At 42.8% G+C, this 23,489-nt stretch overlaps 1 protein-coding gene across 2 annotated transcripts; it reads right to left on the minus strand.

The window, feature by feature from the left end:
• Positions 1–1,773: 1,773 nt before the first annotated feature.
• Positions 1,774–23,397, minus strand: atp1a3b (ATPase Na+/K+ transporting subunit alpha 3b). 2 transcript variants are annotated; one of them, XM_042422896.1, is made up of 23 exons: positions 23,187–23,397; positions 22,945–23,037; positions 11,876–11,992; positions 11,228–11,287; positions 10,886–11,089; positions 10,538–10,651; positions 9,558–9,692; positions 9,339–9,456; positions 8,848–9,116; positions 8,007–8,205; positions 7,586–7,830; positions 7,229–7,421; positions 6,736–6,911; positions 6,503–6,639; positions 6,263–6,413; positions 5,471–5,639; positions 5,031–5,185; positions 4,760–4,883; positions 4,368–4,513; positions 4,125–4,255; positions 3,885–3,986; positions 3,507–3,598; positions 1,774–3,366 (listed from the first exon to the last, which is right to left on the minus strand). In XM_042422896.1, the coding sequence occupies exons 2-23, from the start codon at positions 22,948–22,950 to the stop codon at positions 3,338–3,340; spliced, it is 3,072 nt and encodes a 1,023-aa protein (XP_042278830.1). In that variant the 5' UTR covers positions 22,951–23,037; positions 23,187–23,397; the 3' UTR covers positions 1,774–3,337. The 2 variants fall into 2 exon arrangements, with proteins under 2 accessions (XP_042278830.1, XP_042278831.1); XM_042422897.1 differs by having other exon boundaries at positions 11,876–11,953; positions 23,187–23,396.
• Positions 23,398–23,489: the final 92 nt, after the last annotated feature.

A 23,489-nucleotide genomic window follows, 5' to 3' on the forward strand; every position in this document is an offset into this window, starting at 1 on the left:
CTTTTGATGTCCAGTTCTTTGGGGGGTTTTTTGCCTCTAATTAATTCAAGTAGTTTGTTCAAAACTGCTGTTGACTTCTGCTTGTGCATGCATGGCAGGAGTTGCAGTGAACTCAGTGGCTCTCAGCGCTTAGTCTGTACATTTTCTCATTTTTTCCGGTCCAGTCTGAATACACAGTGGAATAGGACAGTTCCAACCCTTGTGGCTCCTCTTCTCTATCTCTAGTACGCCAAACACTGCAGCGCTCACCAACCCCCTCTTGTCCCCCTATGGTCCCCCTCTTGTCCCCCTTTTCATGTGACCCCTGCGACCTGTGCTCTGTGACAGCACAGCGAGAGGACCCCATGCTCAGGTTGCCATGGCGATGACCTTGGAGGGCCCCAGTCAGACGCACACTCGTCCACAGACACTCGCTTACACACTGCGGCAAAGGCGAGCGATCGATATTCTATTATACGGAGGGTGGTGAAGGGGGAGAGAGGAGAGTCGCACTGCAGTGAGCTCACTGCAGAGACACAGGGGAAATTAGAGAGAGGGTGAGAGTGTGAGTGTGTTTGTCAGTGAGAGTGACAGAAAGAGGGTGTGCATGTGTCTTTGTGTGTGTGTGTATGTGTGTGTATGTATGAGCGGGAGACACTGCGTTTGTCATTGGACAGTTGTAAAGCAGTGCCAGAAAGTTTTTTGTTGTCCTCACTCGAAGGGGCATGTCCTGAAATTTCACAGGACATGGCAAAGTGACCTCTCAGAACACCCAATCTCATCTCTTACTTTATAGAGCAGTATATTGTGTATAATTTATTTGATTTGTGTACTAGGTGAGCAATAAGAGGTTCATTGAAAATAGATGACACTTGTAGCAAAGAGAGGAAGCACAATTACAGTTTGTTCCCTTAAGACAAAAGATATACAGCTTTGCTTTATTTGCAGGAACGTGACTCTTGTTTTTTCAAGATTTTTCACTCCTTCCTGAACACCTTGCTTATGCACTATTTCTGATTTCTTATAATCTTTAAAAATGAGTCAGGAAATAGCAGTAAATTGTTCCTGCTGTGGGCGATTCTAGTCGTGAAGCTCATCTGTGTTAATGTCAGACAAGGCTGACACATTTATTTAGTGGTTTGGTGCATTACCCTGGGCTGCTGCCAACTCTTGCTCCTATTGCAGTTTAACATTACGCAGTTTGCAGTGTGTATAAACTCACAACACTAGGTGGCATCCCTTCCTCATATTTCATTTTTCTCATTTCTGATGCACTATGCACAACTTAAGTCTTAAACTGATATCAGCAAATTTGCATCACATGTATTTTGTCTTTGCGCATTACTTGATAAATGTGATGAAATAAAGTAAGACAGTTTTATCTCATGTTTAATTTATATATTTTGGAATAATAGTTAGTCTGATATACTGGGGAAGCTCCCTTCTATATATATGGAATGAGAGGGACACCTTACAATAATGTGGCCCAATGCAATATGACAAATTAAAATTTAGCAGAGTTGAATCAAGAATTCTCTTATGCAGGCTCAACAAAAATGTAAAATTATCAGCTGCACGTAGGCAGTATTTGTTACAGGGCTATTGTAAGGGGTTATATTAGATACCTTATATTGTGTCATTATATGCAACCTTGATGAGTGGTGTATATTTTAAGCCAGTGATAAAAAAAAGACAAAGCGTGTGCAAGATAAGGAAGGAATTACATGAGAGAGAAGCAGTGTTCCACTCCAAGAGTCAAAAACAGAGACAGGAAGACACACAGACAGAGCTAGGTTGTATTAAATGTTCTAGATGTTTTATTGGTGTTGGTTTCATTTATTTGACACACATGTTCTACTAGTTGTGTATTTTTTTTTCTTTCTTGAATTTCAACTCTTGCAGCCATCTGAGTTAGACCCAGCCTGAGACCGCTGGCCCTTCACGGGTCTCCAACACATACATGCACACAGACCCGGGCCAGACCAGGCCATACCAGGACCTGGACTGAGCCAGACCTGGACTGAGCCAGACCTGGACGTGATCTAGTAATAGACCCCAGGCACACGGACTCATCATTACCACTCACCACATCACAGCACACTGCACCACATCATACCAGCACACCTACAGTGACAGGAACCTGAAAGCCTTGGTTGGTGTCTCATGTCTCTTGGTAAAAACACAACCTAAAACCCTGCTCTGCTTTTACATTTTTTTTTTAGAGTAGCCTCCTGAAAAACCAGCAAAAATAACTGAAACCAAACAAAAAAAAACAAGAGAGACAGATATCTCTCACTTTTTCCTATCTCACCAATATTGTAGATGTTCTTCTTCATGAATGTCTCTCTTGAGCTGTTTTTCAACATTTTTTTTATTGTTTCATTTAAATTCAGTATAGAATTATATAGATTTCCTAGAGCACACAGAAAGATTGAGTTGTATTTACCAACTTGGGGGAGGGGGGGTGTACTGTAATAGTTATTAACAAGAACAATGGTTCACACAGTGCACACAAACGGAGACAAACGGGGCAGGAGGGAGGAGAGGGGAGGGGTGTGAGAGACAGAGGGGGAAAGAGGGGGGGACAGGACGCCATGGGGTGTGCTTTGTTAGGCCTAAATGAGGAAAAGCAGCTCTCACATACCCCCCCTCCCACCTTAGAAATAAAAAAGACAAGTAAAATCATCGAAACCCCCCTACCCCACATATTAAAAAACAACAACACTGTGGCCGCTGAGAACGGAAAAGAAGGAAAATGGACGCAGTGAGAACAACAGGGAGATGACCACTCCGCTGGTCCTCCACAGACAGGAGACGGAGGCGACAGGTGGCAGTCGAAGTGGTGTCGGCGGTGGGATCTCTCTGTGTGATCTTTTGTATCTGTGTGTGATTGGAGGACAAGCAAAGGGTTGGCGAGGAGGGAGAAGAGGGAGGAATGACGGTATAGAGAGGGACGAGAGAGGGGGCGCAGGGGAAGAACAGGGAGTGGGAAGGAGCTGGATGGCCCTTTTTTGCCGAGCATAGACACTCCCTTTGTATCCTTAGCTCATTCAAATCTACATACACAATATGCAGCTGCCGTTTGGTAGATATATTGGTTTATGTACACAGCAGTGAGAGAACACATGCAAAGAGTATCATAGGAGATGGGAAGAAGGGGGGGTGGGTCAATGTAGAAAGTTGTAAAGGTGCTTTTGCTGTTTTTAATCTTTGGGGCAGTTGTGATGAAAATTGCTTCAAAGCGGTTTTTGTCTTTAAGGGGGTGGGGCATCTGGAGGTATGTCTTGCCAGGGATGGAGTGACAGGGGGGAGAAATAAGTGGAAGATGTAGGGGGTTTGAGCAAAGATGCTCCATCGATCAATAATATGTCTCCTTTTCCACCCAACCTGCAGTGCAAATGAAAGAAAGACAGACAGAGAAGAAGAGTCAATTCAACAATGTATTCAAATCATACTTTATGGGGATTTTCCATAAAATTTGAATTAGGTAAGGTTTGATTAAAAAAAAGAAGAAGAATAACACTTACCTCCAGGGTTCCGGCGGAGGAGAAGTTTTCGAACTTCATCATAAACAAAGATGAGAAAACTATAGGGGAATGCACAAAACCACCAGGAAGGCCTGTGGACAAAATGAGAGAAGGGAACAGAAGGATTAAAAATAATCAAGTTAACAGACAACATGACATATATATATATATAGAGAGAGAGAGAAGGGAGAGGGAAGGGGATGACATGCAGCAAAGGTCCAGGGCCTGATTTGAAACAGGGATGTTGTGGTTTATGTGATACACACGTCTTAGTCTTGAGGTCACCTTCATTCTCCAATACTACATATCTTAATACAAGAGTGATCATATTTGTATTCGGTTGAGAGGTGAAAAGAAACAGGCGGTAATGGTACTCACTTTAGGGGGTACATCCTGAGTGCCACATCCATGCCTGGGCAGTAGGACAAGAAGGCAGCCAGGGCTGTCTCTTCGAACAGGCCAAAGATCAGGATCTTGTTCCTGGGTTGAGAAACACACAATATTAAAGAGGATACTTTAGATCATATTATGATCCTGATAATTAAAAAGGTAAACTAAAAAAACATTTAGTTCCAAGATATGACACATATACTATTACAGAACAACTGTTGCACTCACTTCATGCCCTGCTGGAACACAGAGTTACGCCTGGTCTTGCAGATAATGACATCAGCCCATTGCACTACCACAATACTGACGAAGAAGGCTGTGTGGCATGTGAACTCCACAATCTTCCTCTGCTCATATGTCTGAGGGCAAGAGAGGACAGACAGGGAGTGAGATAAAGTAACATTGTGCAAAATTTGGAAAAATATTTACTGTACAAGTTCCCTTGCACACAAAGACAAACTACACATTTACCCATTGCTGTCCATAGCTGTCTTCCAGGTCGTTGACTGTGCGGTCATCCCAATTGAGCCTGATGCCTACAAGTCGAGAGGGCAGGAAACCATTTTCAGCCAAGATGACAAAGTAGGAGAAGAAGCCTCCCAGAGCCTGGATCATACCTGAGGAAAAACAAACACACAGAGAGATTAAGTTACAGATTTTTAAGTTTTCTAACTTACTAAATCTAATTTCCCCAAAACATTGCAGAGACAGGTCCAAAGATGCTATTGTGGTTTGTGAAGAATAAAACGGGATAAAGCTGATTTTAACACAAAAATACTTTGAGGCAACCAAGATCAAACTTCAATCCAGATAAAAGGCAGTTTACAGCCCGGATCAGCAATCCCAATCTTCAGTTCACCTACCAATTTGTCCATAGGCAATGCTGATAAGCCTCTCATTCACCAGCTTGTCCCTGAATGGGTTCCTGGGCTGACGCTTCATGATGTCGCTCTCAGCTGCTTCATAAGCCAGTGAGATAGCTGGAACCTAAGGGAAGAGGAAGAAATGTGAGCTTTTAACATTCTAATCCTGTAGGATGCATCATATCAACAGCAGCAGGATTCAGGGATGCCTGTGTGAGAGCGTGAAGCTGTATTTGTCATAACAGACAGCGTGTGTTCGATCAGCTCTCACCATGTCAGTTCCCAAGTCAATACAGAGGATGGTGATGGTTCCCAGTGGCAGAGGAATGTTGACGATGATAAACAGCAGGAAGGGGGTGATCTCTGGGATGTTGCTGGTCAGGGTGTAGGCAATGGATTTCTTCAGGTTATCAAAGATCAAGCGGCCTGAAGGGAGAAAAGCAGAAAGGTCACATAATACACTAAGTCTGCGTGGCCATTTATGAGTTGGACCTCTGAATTCACAGAATTAGGATCACCTCATCTAGAACCTCAGCTTTATTGTCCTGAACTCTGCTTTTGCATCAGAATATTCCCTTTAGTTAATCTGCAGTCTTGACTTATTTGAATTCTTATTTTCCATCAACATATCTTTTCAGATTCTCTCATTATAAACTCTCTATCTCTTTATATGTTCTCTGTCTCCCAGTTTTGTTCTTTGCCTCTTCTCACCTTCTTCCACTCCAGTGACAATAGAGGCAAAGTTGTCATCCAGCAAGATCATGTCAGCAGCCTGTTTGGACACATCGGAGCCAGAGATTCCCATGGCAACACCAATGTCAGCCTTTTTCAGGGCAGGAGAGTCATTCACACCATCACCTGTCACAGCCACAATGGCACCCTGGGAGAGAAGAGGGAGATGAGGAGCTTATAGGACTGGTATAGCATTAATACATAGAAAAAGCTATATTTATTAATTTCATTTGTCCATAATTTATCCAGATGTGGTCATTTTTCTGTCATTTATATCACCACCAAGATTGTTTAATAAGTCAATATGTCATGAATATACCATATTGGTCTGGTGAATGATGTTTTAGCAAAGCATAATCTATTGGATGAGCTATTCACAGGCTAATATATTTTCTGTATATTTTAAATTCAACTCTCACATTTAAATGACAATAAAATGTATTTAAATTTTAAAATGAACAAGCAATTTTAATCTAAATTAAATTCAACTAAAGCCTATGGTATTTCAAATACAATCTAACCATCCTACAGTGACAGAAACATCCTGTTTGTATCAGTCAGGAAATCCTCATTCAACAGATAACTGGCGCCATCTGCTGTTGTGAAAATGTAATGATATCTAAAGTCTAATCCCTGAGTGCATTAGCATATTTAAAAATGGATCTGGTGCATGTAGATGTTGCAGAGCTGAAAGAGTAATGAGCATGATGCCAAAACTTCATGGATTAGAGATCCATAAAACATTTTTTTTTAATCTAAAAATGTTCGAACCTGTCTCTGGCAACCCTCAACAATGATCAGCTTCTGCTGTGGGGAGGTCCTGGCAAAGACAATTTCTGTGTGATTCCTCAAGATGTCGTCCATCTGATCCTGAGACAGATCCTTTAGGTCTGTGCCGTGGATCACGCAGGCTTTGGCATCCCTGAGAAGAGACATTAAAAAGTTAATGTGGGTCGCTTATTATTGTGTGAAGTATTTGTATATCTGTGAGTAGTTGTGTGCATTTCTTACCTGGGATTGACCTGGCTGACGGGAATGTTGAGACGAGCTGCAATGTCCTCCACTGTCTCGTTGCCCTCGGAGATGATGCCCACACCCTTGGCAATGGCCTTGGCTGTGATTGGGTGATCTCCAGTAACCATGATGACCTATCACAGCATAAAGATGGCTTTTTAATATATGATCACAAAGGCTTTATGGACTAGAGCCTGTATGATCAAACACTAACAAGACGTCAAGCTCACCTTGATACCAGCAGATCGGCATTTGCCAACAGCGTCAGGCACAGCAGCACGGGGAGGGTCAATCATGGACATGAGGCCAACGAAGCAAAGGTTGTCTGTCTGGAAGTTGACATCATCAGTGTCAAAGGCAAAGCCCTTCGGGTACTGGTCCTCTGGCAGCATCAAGTGGCAGAAACCTGGAGGGAAAAGAAATGTGTGATTTAAGTTTGTGATGTCTAAAAATGTCTGAGAATCAACCCAGATATTTTATCCCTACTTCACCTTTTCTCTATATTTCCAGAAAGTAAAACTAATGTATTGTTATAATTTTTGTTAAATGGAAATTTGTTATGGTATCAGAAATGACCAAAACAAGGTAAATAATCATTGTGAGTCAATAAAATCCCTATTCTGTCCTCTCAAACTTTAATGCTCATATACATTCTGTCATCCTCTCTCCCTCTATATCCTTCACCATCCATCTATACCTCTGTCCAGTTCTATCTGTCCTTACCCAAAACTCTCTCTCCCAGTCCTCCCAGTTCCATGTAGGCATTCTGGAAGGCTTCCTTCATCTCCTCATCCATAGGCTGCTCCTTGCCCTGCAGCATGATAGTGGAGCAACGGTCGAGGATCCTCTCAGGGGCTCCCTTCATCACCAGCAGGTAACGGTTGTCATTGGGGTCCTCTGTCTCATGCACCGAGAGCTAGAGGAGAACAGAAATGAAAGTTAAGATTATGCCCTGTATAATGTTTAATATGATTTTTGACAATGTTTTGAATAGGTCAGTAAGAGTTTGTTAATGTCATACCATCATTTTAGTGTATTTGGTGTTTCATCTTGTGTAAACTATATTCAGTGGTTACTTACCTGGTATTTGTTGGTGGAGTTGAAGGGGATCTCAGCCACCTTCTTGTTCTTTTCCCTCATCATCCTGACTGAGCCACAGGACAGCTCGATACACTTCAGCAGGGCTGACTCTGAGGCATCACCAGCCACGTCACGCTTAAGGATGGGCACTGGATCTTGTCCTGCTTTGAACTGAGCGCGGTTACACAGAGCAGCGATACGAGCCAGAGACAGCCACGTCACTGAGCTCTTGTCAAATGAGGCACCTGGAGAAGGAACAGAACAGAGTGGACATTATTAACCTTAAATATTAGTATTTGGTTATCATAACTGTTTGTCAGCAGACCATTTGTGTTTCTAGTAATCATTTATCCCTTTTTAACAGTGTGCACATATTTTAGACAGCAGCGGTGTCAGACCCTTTAACCCTCTCCTCACTAACCAGACTGATCCTCGGTGGTGTCGGCCTCGTGGATCTGGTTGTCAAACCACATGTGGGCCACAGTCATCCTGTTCTGGGTCAGAGTTCCTGTCTTGTCAGAGCAGATGGTGGAGGTGGAGCCCAAGGTTTCCACAGCCTCCAAGTTCTTCACCAGGCAGTTTTTCTTAGCCATACGTTTGGCAGTCAGGGTCAGACACACCTGTAGGTGTTAAACTATGTTAAGACTCGTTGGGCCTCATGCAAGAAGTGCTCATACAGATCAGTTCCTTGACTGCCTTCCATCACAGAGCGCTTTGCTTTAGAAAGATGTTTTTTAGCATCTAACTTCACATCAAAGCATTCCCTCTTTATTTGATTCATATTTTCTAATTGTTTCAGATGTTCTACTGTCACTCCTAATGTGTTTGTCTTCTGATTTCTGAAAGCAGGGCTTGAAGTTGTATAGTGTTTTTACTCTTTGGGAACCTTTTGTAAATGAAACTCACCCACAAACGGAGTGGAACATGGAGCCTTATATGGCAATTTTAGGGGCGTGGATTATGCTAATGATCACATCTCACTAATGTGCACCGCCTCATGAACAGGTGGCATTCATCAGGCTGAAACGAGGGATTTAAGACAAGTTCAGGCAGTTGAGAGAGTTTGTTGAATCCGACTTGGAATACTCATACAAGTAAACCTCACAGAGAAAAGTCAGAAAGTTTTATGATATGTATCAAATATAACTAGAAGATGTGAAGGAGGGTGACAGATCTTATAGTACAGTTACATTGGAAGCAGGTAACCTGAAAAAACAACTTAAAACGAATACCAGAGTGAGACCATAAACAATAGTACTTACAGTGACTGTGGCCAGCAGCCCTTCAGGCACATTAGCCACAATGATGCCGATGAGGAAGATGACAGCCTCCAGCCAGCTGTAACCCAGAATGATGGCCAAGATGAAAAACGTGACACCCAGGAAGACAGCCACACCTGTGATGATGTGGATGAAGTGCTCAATCTCTTTAGCAATGGGGGTTTTGCCGGTCTCCAGGCCAGAGGTCAGAGTAGCAATGCGACCCATGACTGTGCGATCTCCGGTGCAGATTACAATGCCACGTGCTGTGCCTGGTTTGGGAGAAGAACAGAAATATAATGTTGTAAAATATTATTATAGCATAATTACCTGTGTGATTACACCTATAACTACATAGTTAAAATCACCCATATATATTACATTATATATTAAGTATACACTCTATTACTCTATTAGATTTTTGTGTCTTTAAATCCAACCACAGGCACACAAGCTAATAATAGCATGTAATATTATTGCCATGGTGACCATACCTTCCACACAGTTGGTGGAGAAGAAAGCAATATTTCGGGTCTCCAAGGGGTTGTCATGGGTACAGTCAGGTGACCTGTTCTGAGGTTCCGATTCGCCTGTTAGGGAGGAGTTATCCACCTATTGGAAAAGAAGGAAAAGCAAAACATTTAGATGTGTATAAAAACAAGCATGAATATGACTGTGTGTGTGTGTGTGTGTGTGTGTGTGTGTGTGTGTACCTTGCAACCATGAGCTGAAACCACCCGGATGTCAGCAGGGATCCTGTCTCCACCCTTCACTTCAATCAGATCTCCGGCCACCACTTCTTCAGCGTTGATTTGTACCTTCTCACCCTCACGGATCACCAAAGCTTGCTGCAGGGACATATCAGGGATAGTTAGAAAATGCATTCATATGTTGAAAAGTATTTAGAGAAACATTGTCTCTCAGAACGTGGGGAGTTACAGGAGGCAGGAAATAACATCTACATCCTCTCATATAAAAAGAACTCCCTGCAAGCATGATTGACTAAACATAACATTAGCAAAGAATTTGTTGTACCTCAGTGCACGGTAAATCAAAACACACAGATACAAACACACATGCAGATTGAATGGCAAACACCAGCTGTGCCACCTCCTTTTGCAATATTCAGTATTTACCCTCCAGCAGTAAGCAAAGAGGTAAAATTTTGGCAGCTGACAAGCTGTGGCAGTGGCAGACAATCCCATTTTGATGTTGAATGCTACTGCAATAGGCAGTGGGTATAAGTGTATTTTTCAATCATTTAAATAAATGAATACAATGAAACTATAAAGGCTGCAAGAAAAGTTATGTTTTGATAATCAGTATAATGTGAAATATGCAGAGAGGATGGATTCATTGCCAAAACTGAGTGCAAAACTTGTAGGGCAGTATTTTGCCGTAGGCTTGTCTTTGTCTAATCTAAATATTTAATTGTCATTGACAAGACAAAGCAGCGAGGAAGCATCGCTCTGTAACTGACACTCGGGTGGGTATTGAAGTCACCACAGTGTGAACAATTACAAGAATAGAGGCAGCAGTGATCTGCTTCTCAGTGTCTATCACGTTAACAGGGTATTTACAACCTATTATGTCTGGTGTCTGACAACTGTTGTTAAAATCCTAAATATATTAACTTTCAAGGCCATTCAGTTGGTGTCCTTTTCCAAAAAGCTTCACACATAAGATACATTACCTGAGGCACCATGTTCTTGAAAGACTCCATGATTTTGGAACTCTTGGCCTCTTGGAAGTATGAGAAGCAACCGGTAATGATGACGACAGCTGTGAGCACAATACCTAGGTACAACTGGAGAGAGACAAAGAGAAAGAGAGAGAAAAGTCAAACTATGTGAGGGTGGGTTATGAGGAGGCACTGGATATGTGTGATGGCAAAATCGCTTTGCTGAGGTGTTATTTATGTCTGTGCTTCAGAGTCAGAAGTGTGACAAATGTGTTAATGAGGTACAGATGGTCCAGGTGTGAATATGTCCGTGCAAAGTCTGTGTGAGTGTTTGTGACTGTATATGTGTGTGTTGCTCACATTGTCTCCTGCAGGTTCATCCTCAGTGGCTGCCTGGATGGCGTAGGCCAGGAAGCAGAGGATGGCGCCAGTCCATAGCAGGATGGAGAATCCACCAAACAGCTGACGACAGAACTTGACCCACTCTGGGGTGGTGGGAGGAGGGGTGAGAGCATTGGGACCATCCCTGATCAGAAACTCTGCTGCCTTGGCATTGGTCAATCCCTGGAGGGAAGAGAGAGTGAGCGGGGATGTGGATTTAGCAGAGAAAGGCAACTCTGCACTGAAACACCCTTATGTCTGTAAGAACAGTCTCAAACAATAGACGTACATGCTGAGAGAAATTAATATCTTTCAACTCACCTGGACAATATCAGTCTGGAATTTCCTGCATACTTCCTCTACGGACATCTTGTGTTCCGTCTGAAAACAAACAAGATAGAGAAAATCAGTACTCTGCACGGTTCAATATGTTTAGCAGTTGCCATTTTTTGCATGCAAGGAAAATTTGTAAAAAGTAGTCCAGATTAAAACAAGAATTATGATAATATGAGGTCTGAGCTTTGCAGCATTTTTAGAACATTATATATTTACTCCATGCATGCAGTTCACCTGAGAGATAAGAGTATCAGGGCAGCCAGGTATGTCTGTTTCTTGCGCTGGGATGTGGAATCAAAGTGACGACCTCCTGATAACAAGTCACCCCTCTTACCAGCAAAAATACAATTTTTTTTTTTTTTTTTTTTTTTGGCTTGTATGAGAAAGATTTCTCTTCTCTCCAACAGAGTTGGTGTCATTTCACTTTCATTTAATATATCCTGCAAGAGGATTTTCTTCAAAAGTTGAAAAAACAGATGGTGAAAAAAATAATTCTGTAATTACTAAGAGAATTGTAAACGTCAAATTAATCAGTGTTTAACTGACTGGATCAAAAGTAAATTGGTCTTGACCATAATTTATACCAACACTCAGTTCCACAAGTATTCAGAAATAACAGAAAGATTGACTTACAATGGGCACTTCCTTCTTCAGGTCATCCATATCCTTGGCTCCCGCCTTCTTCTTCTTGGGGGATCGGTCGTCTTTGTCCTGTGTGGTGGCAACGCGGTAACTGTCTGACCGCCCATACTACAGACACACACATATGTTTTATACATGCCTTTGGACTAGGTTTAGGAAATAGTAGCCTGTGCGCCTTTGTGTTCTCTGGACTTGTACATGTACATCATGTTAACTACAAAATATACTTTGTCGCTGTCTCTGGCTTTCTTAATGTAGATACAAGTTACAGACTGCAACAGAAATAAAGCCAGTGGGCTTTTCTCTCTTTTATTATACAGTAAATATTGTTGTATCCTTGTGAAGTGGCCTTGAAAAGTAGCTTTTATTTCTCAGAAACAAATCCTGTCAATTATTCTTAGATTCTGAGAAAAGCATTAATACAAAAACACTATTATCATAAAAATCAATACAGACACAAAGGGAAAATGCATTACCCTGTTCCTCTTTCTTCCTAGCAAAAACATCTACATTGACAGTGCACTATCACCACACATTAAAGCGTGTGCCTGCAGTCTGCTCTGCCATATTCATTTGATCTCCATTGATCAAATAATTGTCGCTCTGATGTCAACAACAGCCTAATGGACACATCAGAACATAATCAAGTACAGATGTTTAACCTGTAGGTTTTTTATGAATCACTTCCTGGTCATTTATATAACTGCCAGCATGAAGGGTGAGAGAGAGAGGAGACAAACTGAGTTTACAGAGTCATCAAAGGCTTTCTGTTTAGATTCTAGCATGTTCTATTTTATTAGACTGGACACATCAGCTTTGAAGTCAAGATTATCAAAAAAAATTAAGTCATAAGTACACACACACATACACAGAGACATGCCAAATGTCCTCTTCTACCTGATTTATTGCAGTGCCTGCTGTTCCAGGTACCCTCCTTACAATAATTGTCCCATCACAAATTGGCTTTTGTTGTTAAACTAGACATGAGTGGTCTATTAATAACCCTGATTTTCTCCAGCACTGCACATTCTAGTCCTTCTAGGTCTATAACAGTAACTCTAGCCTGTTATCTGGGAGGAGAGCAGCCTGACCGCTGGGTCACATCAATACAAAAGTCCCTCATCAAAGGTCAGAGGTGACATGGAGAGGCAAAAATCCCTCCCAGGAGGTGTGAGTGAGTCCCGGTGGACTGGCCCTTCATTGACACAACCTAGTCATCAAGGAAACTGCCCTTGGTGGCCGATCAATGTATTCAGATATACGTTGATGACTTGAAGCAGGGGTTTGCAAGCATGCCAGAGTAACTGTGGCAGAGTCCAGCTGATATGGAAGCCACATAATTACTGTGGATACAACAGGAATTTTAATGTACCTGTCAACTGATAATCAATGAGTACAGTCCTCTTAATTTTCCTCTTAAGATCTGTGTATCACAGAATTAGAAGATGAGGTTAAAGGTTACCTAACTTAAATTAGATAAGAGGTACTGGCTGCATGTTTCTTCTCAGAAAATAAAAAAACCCCCCAAAAAAACAACTGTGTGCTGAAATTCACTGTAATCGATTCAGCACCCTCTAATGGTAAAACCAGGTACTGACATTTTCAGTAGTGCAGATGCTGTAACTGCCATTTGACTACTTGTTTGCATCTGATATTATCATGCTGATACTGAGCTACATAGAAGCAGTCAGTTGCTGACCTTTAACATATTTCTTATAAGTGTGTTTACTTTTAAACAGTGGGTCCTTAGTTCAATTTCCCAATCCAGACAAATATATTTACAAAGGCACTATAGTGAGGAAGTATGAATTGTGATCCAAAGCACACATGTTGACTGACAAACTCTCACACCCAAACCGCACCAAAACACACACATCTGCAGTAGCGTAAAATGTGACTAACAAAGATCAACATGCCACTGCATTTCCAACTTGAGTTGTACTGCTGATGAATGAAACCCTTGTGAAATCAAGTCTGTACATATTTAATTTGTATATGATCACAAAAACCTGTTGTTCCGGTTTGTGGTCATAAAAAAAGTCTTCATGAATCCACATGTGGATGAAAACTCTCATTCACTTAATTGAGGAATGCGGGCTGTTCAACGACCACTTCAGGATTCAAACAATAAAACTATTTGTTTGAGCATGTCAGGCAGAGAGTATCACGTCAATGGGAGGGAACGGTTTGACCTGACTCCATAAACATGCAAACATACACACTCTCTCTCTCACACACACACACATACACACACATGGTTCCGCAACAAAAGGGCAGGTGAGGAAATCTCTTGCTGCAGCAAGACCAGACAGGCCTGGTGAAACAGAGGTTGCATAGAGCTGAGACTGATGCAGTGGAAAAGTACTGCTGCTCTTCTCCTCTGAGACAGACCCTGGCTGTGTATGTGTGTGCATATGTGTCTGTGATTGAGAAAAAGTGAGTAGGCACATGCATGTATTCATTATCTACACGTATTAGTCATTTGAGATTAAGTGAATGAATGATGGCTACACATCTCTACTTAGAGATCAGAGGTGTTAAAGAAAAGAAATTACAGATTTATCTTCTAATCGGACATAAAATAGTCACTATAATCTCAAAGATGACTGATTGGCAGGTGGACTGGTATCCATTTGTCAGTTTTTATTGTTATTGTGGCTTGTTTTTCCATGGTCAATGAATGAATGCTGCAAATACATATTTAGGGAGCATTGTCAGCTCAATAGAGCACCTGCTCTTTCTAAGCACATGCATGCTTAAATTGGAAATATGAATATCGACACACACGAACACACACACACACACATGAACACAAACACACATGCTCAGACAATAGAAATGGTTGGTAGGGAGGCAGAGAGGAGTGCAGAACAAAGCGAAATGTGGTGAAAAGTAGAGACACGGGGAGATGGATGTGAAGGGGGTGGATGACAGACAGGATTGGGCACATGGAAAGGGAGACATCAGTGGGAGGTGAGAAGCGGGGACAGATAAAGAGTGAGAAAGGCAGGCGGAGAAAGGGACAGACAGAGGGAGAGAAGCTGTTGTCACCCTTCTCTCATGCCTCTAATTAGATATTGACCAGCACTCTTTGTCTGCTGGCTATGTGTCAGTGTTTGACCTGCAGTGACCCCACTCTAATAGATTGCACAACCTCCCTTATAGTGTGTGTGCATGTGTGTATGTGCGTGTGTGAGAAATGAATGAGTAGTTATCAGCATGACGCACAACAAAAAGAGAGCTTACTGATTTATCTTTTGTCTGTGTTTACATTATGTTGAGTAAATTAAGTGCATACCTCTTTAGGCTTTCTGTGTGTGTATGTGTGTGTGTGAGTGCTTACCACTCAATCATTAATGACAGAAGGGACGGCCTACCAAGCCTCTCCTTTCCTTCCACCATGCATACCCAGCTACTTTATAAAATGTGTCCTCACTTGTCTTTTTGTCTTTCTTGTTTCTTTACAAAAATATGAAACAGCCTTTAAACTATATGTCGGTCTGCCTTTAAATCTGTTATTATTGTAGTTAGCTGTTATAAATGTTATAAATCTGTTATCTCCATCTTTATTGTTTAATTGTTCAGCAGAGAGAGATAATATCTATATATTGCATATTCAATCTAAGTATCATTTAATATACCGAAAACATCAGTGTGCCTGCCTGTGTTTGTGTAGGTGTGTGTGCCTGTGTCCAGCTGTCTCACGCAGCTCTGGGTAATGTAATGAGCCCCCTCTGTTCTGAGGAAGGAAACAGAGACTTGTGGCTGGAATTACAGACGCTTGTTCTCCCACAGTCAGACAGATGGACAGACTGATGGACAGGCTCTGACATCATCAGGAACTGGGAACATCAGATGCTCCTCTATGGATTACATAGTGTAATCACTCACATCCAGGTACATATTGGCTTATTGAAATGTGCTTAAAATATCAATAATTCAATAAAGCCAATGCTACAGGTATCTGGTTGTGTGTTTGATTTGATAATAAAATATTCTGCAGGCCTGCTCTGGCTAACCAAACTAAACCTAGCATTTTATCCTCATGTGAACAACTCCAATGAGTGTGTTTGGAGGGCAAGTAACCATGGTGACCGGCACGGCCATTGGCATGATGACGAAGCACAGCAGTGGCCTTGTACTCCTAGGATCCCCTGATGTGATCTGGGACAAGTAATAATTGATGCATCTGTAACTGGACACTGTATTCACTGCTGTATAACACAGGCAGGCAATCGATTCAAAGAATTAGTGTGTGTTTGTGTCTGTGTGTGTCTGTGCGAGCAGAGGTGAGTCATTGTGTTGGCTACAGTCCGTATGAGCAGCGTATACACGCATTGCGGCAGAGAGAGCGAGAGAGATGTAGAGTGAATAAGGGAGAGAGAGACATAGTGACTGTGAAATAATATGATAAGCCAAAGATAAGACACAATTTAGAGCTTGTCGTGCTAACAAGGAACAGGCTTGTCAAAATCTTTCGAGAATGTGGAGTGGCAGTTAGCCGTGTATTCTGGGCACTGTGCATGTTAAGTGGAAATTTGGACTTTTTACACAAGTCGTTGCAATCTCTTTGCAATCTCTTTGAGATTACTCAAGTGGTACTGCTCTGTAATATTAACCTGTGCCCAATGGGTAATATGTTCAAATAAGGAGTGGCACCTTAGAGGAGAGGTGACATGTCAAGCATGTCAGAGACAGCAGGTTGGGGCATGCCCACTGACGGTGGGTTTGACTGAGACTGGGATGTGGTTCTTTTTTCTTCCCCTTTAATGGCACGCATAGGGTAACAAGACGAACTGAAATGCATTCGTACATACACAGCTGCAGGGAGCAAGAATGTTGTTGTTGGGCCTTTTTTTCCCTCTACATGTGGAACCCACATGTGGAAGTGGGTTGTAGTTGGTATAAATACTAACGTGCTTCACATTTCGTGCTTTCTTCAATTGTTCCTCAACCACTAGAGTATTTGTCATAGCACATTTCGTGCTTCCTTTAACTGTTCCTCAACCACCAGTGTTTGTCATAGCTACACATGAGTCTACACTTCCTCTTTTTACAGAGCAGCCACATTAAAGGGTCACATCAGTTCTTCTGCACTGTCCACATGAGACTTACATCTTGGCCTTATTACATGTTTTTTCACTGTGAGTAGGAGTGTACAATATACAGCTACTACACATTTTAAGGAGGAACTTGAAATGAATATTAACATAAACAAATGCATGTCATGTATTGTCTCAACATGCTAATCTCACCTGTAATCTGGGCATATGGGTACTATTTTATAGAATTTACAAAACTGGTTAATTGTATGAGTGTGTGTGCAGAATGTTTTCATCGTGAATGTCCATATGTCTGTCTGTGAGACATTGTGTTATGTGTTTTTTTCCATTATTTATTAAGGCATCCATGAGGCTCAATTTATTAAAACAGCATCTCCACTAAACTTCGTTCTATATTCTCTCTATAAATTACTAAATAGAGTCAAAAATAACTCAAAAAACACCTTTATGAAATAAAAAAACTACAAAAACTAGTCATTTTTTTAATGTAAAATGGTGTAAAAAGGTATGAACTCACCACATTTTAATAAATACATTTGAGCAATTGATGTTAAAAAATGTGTGCATTTGTTATAGTATTTCTCCATCTGCTACTATGTATGTGGTATGTGTATAGGTGTCATTGTGTGCATGCATGCATGAGTGTGTGTGTGTGTGTGTCCTTGCAAGGTCATTGGACCATCTGCTGTTTCTTGCAGCAGGATGGCAGGGCTCTGGGCCACAGTAGGGGGCTCAGGCTGGGGACCAAGGGACATGGCTGTTGGGATTAGCTAGTCTGATTACTACACTGGATTAGCCCATGGTGCTTCTCCCTCTCTCTCTCTCTCTCTCTCTCTCTCTCTCCCTCTCTTTGCCTTTATCTCACTCTTTCTCTCACAATCACATCAAATGTATAAATGCACCATCTACATTTATCATTTAGTCCTAGTACTTGCTGAATGGTTTGTAAGAGTACTGGTTAAGTGAAGGGACTTAATGATTATATGGACACATTCTTTAAACAGTTGATTAGGATTTGAATGCTTTGCAAAAGAAACTGTTCAGATATGTGTTTCACTTATCTATATCAGCCTTGAGAGTGATGTGAAGGCTGCTTATCCTTCTGTTTAACAGAGTGAACAGACAACAAAAGGAGGAGAATCCAGATATCAGACGTAAAGAAGAAAGCTGGCATGAAACTTTTCTGGAAGACACAGATAGTGACTACAACAGTCCCTGGAGATGTTCTCTTATTACTTTGGGAAAGTTAAAATTAAAGACTGCATGTACAAGTACAATTAATAAATTGATCCAATGGAATAGTATACATAAATAGATAAATGTACAATAATATGATTGCAGGCACCTAAGAGCACTAAGAGAAAATCTTCTCTAAACCACATATACACAAAGAGACTAGCTCTGAAGCGAGCTGGCCCTGAAATCATCTGTGTTGTGCTCTCTCCAGTAACTAAAAATAAACACAACCAAACAAAATCTAAACTGAAAATCTCCATTTAAATTGTAACCCCTCCTGTCCATCTGTCCGCCCTTTCATCATCTTCATCTGTTAATCCCACACAGACATCTGATGTGCTATAGCTCCAACACTGTACTGTCCACCATTGGGAGCTTTATTCTGTAGTTTGTGTGTCTTGGCGTGTGTGTGTGTGTGTGTGAATATGGCCTGTCTAGATTAGTATTCTAAATCTTGGTTTGCTGTCGCTTGTAGCGAACATGGCATCTCGCCATGGTGTGAGAGAGGGCACCTTAGGACTCCTCAGCAGGCAGCTGCTCACACAGAGATGTGCAGATGTGCCTGCACGCACATCCATATACACAGCTGCTGCCGGCACAACTGAACCAAATATCCATTAATATTTCAGATTTTCATGTACATGTGTAATTTTGTGATTCCAAATCAGGATCTATGTATCTAAATGAATGGGAAATCAATTCACCATTCACTATTCAGGAATATAATTATTGCGAATCAAAAAACTACTCGGAGGATGTTGTAACTTTTTCACTGAATACGCTGCTTACATGGTAACAAAATACAATTGCGATACTTCAAGATTCTGTAAAATTGTCTGTTTTTGATTTTAACAAGCCTTTGTCCATTGTAGCTGCCCAGTGTTACACTTTGTGCTTATTCACACAGGGACACACACACTCACATTTACAGTCACACACTCTTCACAAACATACACACATCTCCAGGACAACACCCTGAATTAGTCATGTCATTGTAGTTAGGCAACCTAACCCTTCTGAATTGCTCTCATTATGGGAGACCATCAACACGTTAACAATGCTGAAAAACTTAGCCATATCAATCACTGCATCTACAGTAGCCTTGTTTTAAAGTAATGCATGAAGGAGACAGCAGTGACCTTTACATTTTATTAGCATTACACAAGCTGCTAGTGAGCTCACTGCTACAGCTTTGTCCTGTTAGCGTGGAGGCTAACTGCAGGTTTTTTGCTGAGGCACTAGAGAAATCTGGACTCTGTCCTTCAGCAGCACTCTCACTGAGGACACTGTCCTCATTACAGTGGATATTTATTGATCCGAGACCCTCGACAGGCTTGAAGGTGACAAAGGGGGAGCATTTCAAAGGGTCATCAAATTGACCTTTATTGACCCCCAGGCCAAAGGGTCAAAAAATCCCAGGTGGTTGCGTGGTCAGAGAGACCCTGCAATGGTTCAGATCCTGTTTGGACTTGATTTTCTATTGGTTCCTGTGATGTGTGGGACAGATCGGTCGTGGTACAGTGCAGCCTATCAGAATCAGACAGCAGGTGCAGTGGGGAGGGATGTGCAGCACTCTGCACCAAACTGAGGGCTGGGCCTCTGCAGGGGCCACACGCATCGAACTCCCGAACCACCTTCCACTAACACCTTCTAAGTTCTTCTTTATGTACACACGTCACTAGTGCGATATAAAAGAACACGCTGTTCTAGAAACCTTTATATCATGACATGAGGTAATTAGTTAGTCTAATCAAAGTCTTAGAGGAGACTCGACTCTAACAGGAGCTTCTCCTCTGCCATACTGCACACTCAAAGCGGCTCAACCACACCCCTCGTCACCAGCCATTATGACCTTCTGACAAAGCCTCAGTGATACTACTGCACCTTCATCTCTCTTTAATCCGCCACCTCTCCTGTGGCATAAACCCACCTACACCACACCTCTCCAACCTCTCCAACTACCACACTCATCCTTCAATCAATGTCCTATGAAGATCATCCCGACCCCATCCCTCCTCTCCCTATCCCATCTCTCTCTTGTCCCCCTGATAACCAATCCTACAATGCGCAGCAAGAGGAAACAGGAGCCATGGTAATGTGAGCCTCAGGTCATTATCCTGTAACAGGATATACAGCCAGGCAGCCCTCCCCCTCCATACACCTCCTCCCTCACTTCAAATCCCTCTCTCTTTCTACACCTGCAGACCAGGCACTACTTATCTGCCCTTCCTCTCTCTCCCTCTTTCTCTCTCTGTCCCTCTTGCTCTCTCAGCAGTGGCACCCTCCCCCATCTGTGTCACGTGTCTGAAGGTGAAAACCAGCAGTCGATCCATGTGTGCAGTCCTTTCTCATCATCTCCTCCCTTCTATGCTATCAGCATCAGCCACTGCAACACATAACTCATCAATGCAGAGAACAGAACAATGAGCAAGAAGAGAAGGTGATGGTGTGTGTTGGTGTGAAAACACCTCTCAGACCTTTCTTTAGCTGTACTCTGCCACATTTAGAGTGTCTGTGCCTTAGACAAAGTGTACCTGCTGTCTCTCTCTAGTCTTCCTGACACATGCCCAGGCTTTGCTCTATAGCATCACCGTTGCCTGTTAACCCAGTCCTTTCTGCGTGGCTGCTAGTGCCAGCCTATGGCAGCTCTTTACAGGGAATTTCCACACCAGAGGCCCCGCCCCCAGTTTGACGCAGAAGGCACGTCGCAAGCGATGCCCCCTGCGGCCTTGGGAAAGGACAGCTGGCAGTGCCATTGCACAGTGCGCCAGTGCGAAATTCGCGGAAAAAAGACAGAAATAGAGAGAATTAAGAAGTGTAGATGACCGACGTCAAGTGATAGAAAGATAGAAGGTACACCCATCCATCCATCTCTCCAAATCTCCATCCTTCTATCATCTATCCATCCATTTTCCCATTCAGGGTCACCTCGGCGCGCACCATGTAAAAGGCAGGGAAACACCCTTCAAGGGTCGCCAGGGACGCTCATATTCTTTTTTTTTTTTTTTTTTTTTTTTTTTAAATTTATATAATGCCATTGTCTTAAGAGCTGTGGCATCCTCCGACATGGCACAGCGCGTCCACTCAGCATCTCTCCCTCACACTTCTTAACCAAACTTCCACACAGCAGCAGTACATGCGTAAGCACTTTTTGCACTCCCCATCCCTTTTGACGCAGTGCCCACTAATGCTGCCGGGTTGGTTTGCTTTCACATCTAAATGAATTGTGCGACACCGACCGGAGGCTCTCTTCCCCTACATATCGAACGTCTCGCCCGGCAGAGAGAGATGTCAGATGCTGCAGGGGCCCGGTCGGCTGATGTCACTGCGATGACATCGGCTTGATTTGCCTCTACAGCGGCTGATATCTCTCAGCACCGCATGGACCTCTGTCTGCAGCGTCATGCCACTGCATCAATTCAGCGGACATACTGCAGCCAGAGATTAAAAATTACAACTCCTTCCGCAGGATGGTGATGGAGCAGACATTGCGCAATAGCTCACAGCAACAGTCGCATCTGCACCTTGGCATTTTGCGGCAGCGCTGTTTTTTTCCTCCACCAGATTCCACTGATTCATTTGCATGGCTAATAAGGTTATCAAGATAACCGGAAACAGATCTAATGCTTTCAATGGTGTAAGTTAACGGTGTGCGCATCAAATGATGGCTCTCTAAAGTCAATCTTAACCTAATGAGCACATCGTCGTGCTTATGAGAGTACTGGGCGCATCGTTTCTTTAATCTGTAGTGTGTGTAAATGTGTTCACTGCTGGCGATTATCGAGTCCCTGTTATGTCACAAATTAAAGGGGAAATAAGCTGGTGAGGCGCTTATTCCCGGTAACCGCATTATGACGCATGGGTCATCGAGGGTGCCGAGGATGAGACTCCTCCGCTGATAGCGTCCACTATGCAGACGCAATGGGGGCTCAGCATCTCTGCGGGTTCACCGCCAGATGCTGAGTCTCCTGTATGGTACCAGACCGGAGAGAGGACAAGTGCCAGCGGGGTTTAAAGCGGGAGAGGACAGGAGGGGGCATCGAGGGCATGATGGAGGTCACAGTACACAGTGTTCACTCATCATTGAGAAAGACATGCAGCATAACTATACGCTTTGGTACCAAATTTAACAAAACTCAGTCTTTTATAATGATGATGGGTGAATAGATGTTTCTAACACGTGCACCTAGCCCCCCTCCCCCCCCCCCCCCCCCCTCTCTCTCTGTCCCTCTCTGTAAGAATAAACCGATTAGGCCTACCATGGCTGGCAAGGTTATAGCCAGATAGGCCTATCAGAGACCTAAAATACATATAACACATTGACAACCTCTAAAACACACAGATCTACTCTACTTTTGAGACTTTAGCATCAGTTTTCGTTCATATTTCAGCTCAGGTCCTATTTTAATTTGACTGAGTGAATCAGAAGACATGAGCTAATAATCTTCTATTCGAGAAAAAAAAGCAGGCTAAAGTCAAATCACAGTGAGCAGTGAAATGCCTCTGCTTTCTATAGCTGCACTAGACAGGAACTACTGGCTACATCAATTTGTCGCAGTCTAGGAGACCAGGGTAAAACACAGTTCCGCATTAGAGTCAATGTCACTCAGTCATACGGGATTTCCATAAAGGAAAAAATGACATCACGGTTCAGTTTGAGGCTCTTCCTCGTCAAGAGTGAGATATGATGCTACCGCTCGCTTCTCAGGCCACTTCAGGTGGGCTACAACGCAGTTAAAAAGTTGGAATCGTCAGTCTTACCCCCATGTTGGCGCAGTCACTCTTCTCCTCTCAGGTGATGCACGGCTTGAGAGGTGTCAGCCCCTCAGGTTGAATTATATCAAAATGTCTTGCCTTGAAAAATGAAAAGAGGACAAGCTCAGTTTTTTTCGGGGCAGCTTAAATGGAAAAATGAGCAAGAAAAAGACGTCAGGGAATGTAGGTTATCTATAGGTCTGACAAAATAGGATATTTTTTGGGCTTAAATAAACCGTCTCTCAAACCTTGAAAAGGTAAGGCTACGATCTTTCCTCCCCGTGAGACGCCTTTCAAATGAAATGTTGCGGTCTCAAGCGGAGCATCACGCAGGGATGCGCTTCCTTCCTTTGCTCTCTGATACTTGCGGTGAAAGACCGGCGAAACTAACGAGCCGCACTGCTGCCTTTTCAGGACTTGGTCTCCCTCCGCGGCTCTGCCGGCTACCGCAGTACTCCGTTCCTTTAGCCCCACCACTCCGCCAGTGGAAGAAGCGCCGCCTCAAGCAAATGGATGAACCGGGGGGAGGTGGGGGGGGGGACGATTACACC

Source organism: Thunnus maccoyii, chromosome 10 (assembly GCF_910596095.1).
Source record: "Thunnus maccoyii chromosome 10, fThuMac1.1, whole genome shotgun sequence".
Taxonomy (NCBI): domain Eukaryota; kingdom Metazoa; phylum Chordata; class Actinopteri; order Scombriformes; family Scombridae; genus Thunnus; species Thunnus maccoyii.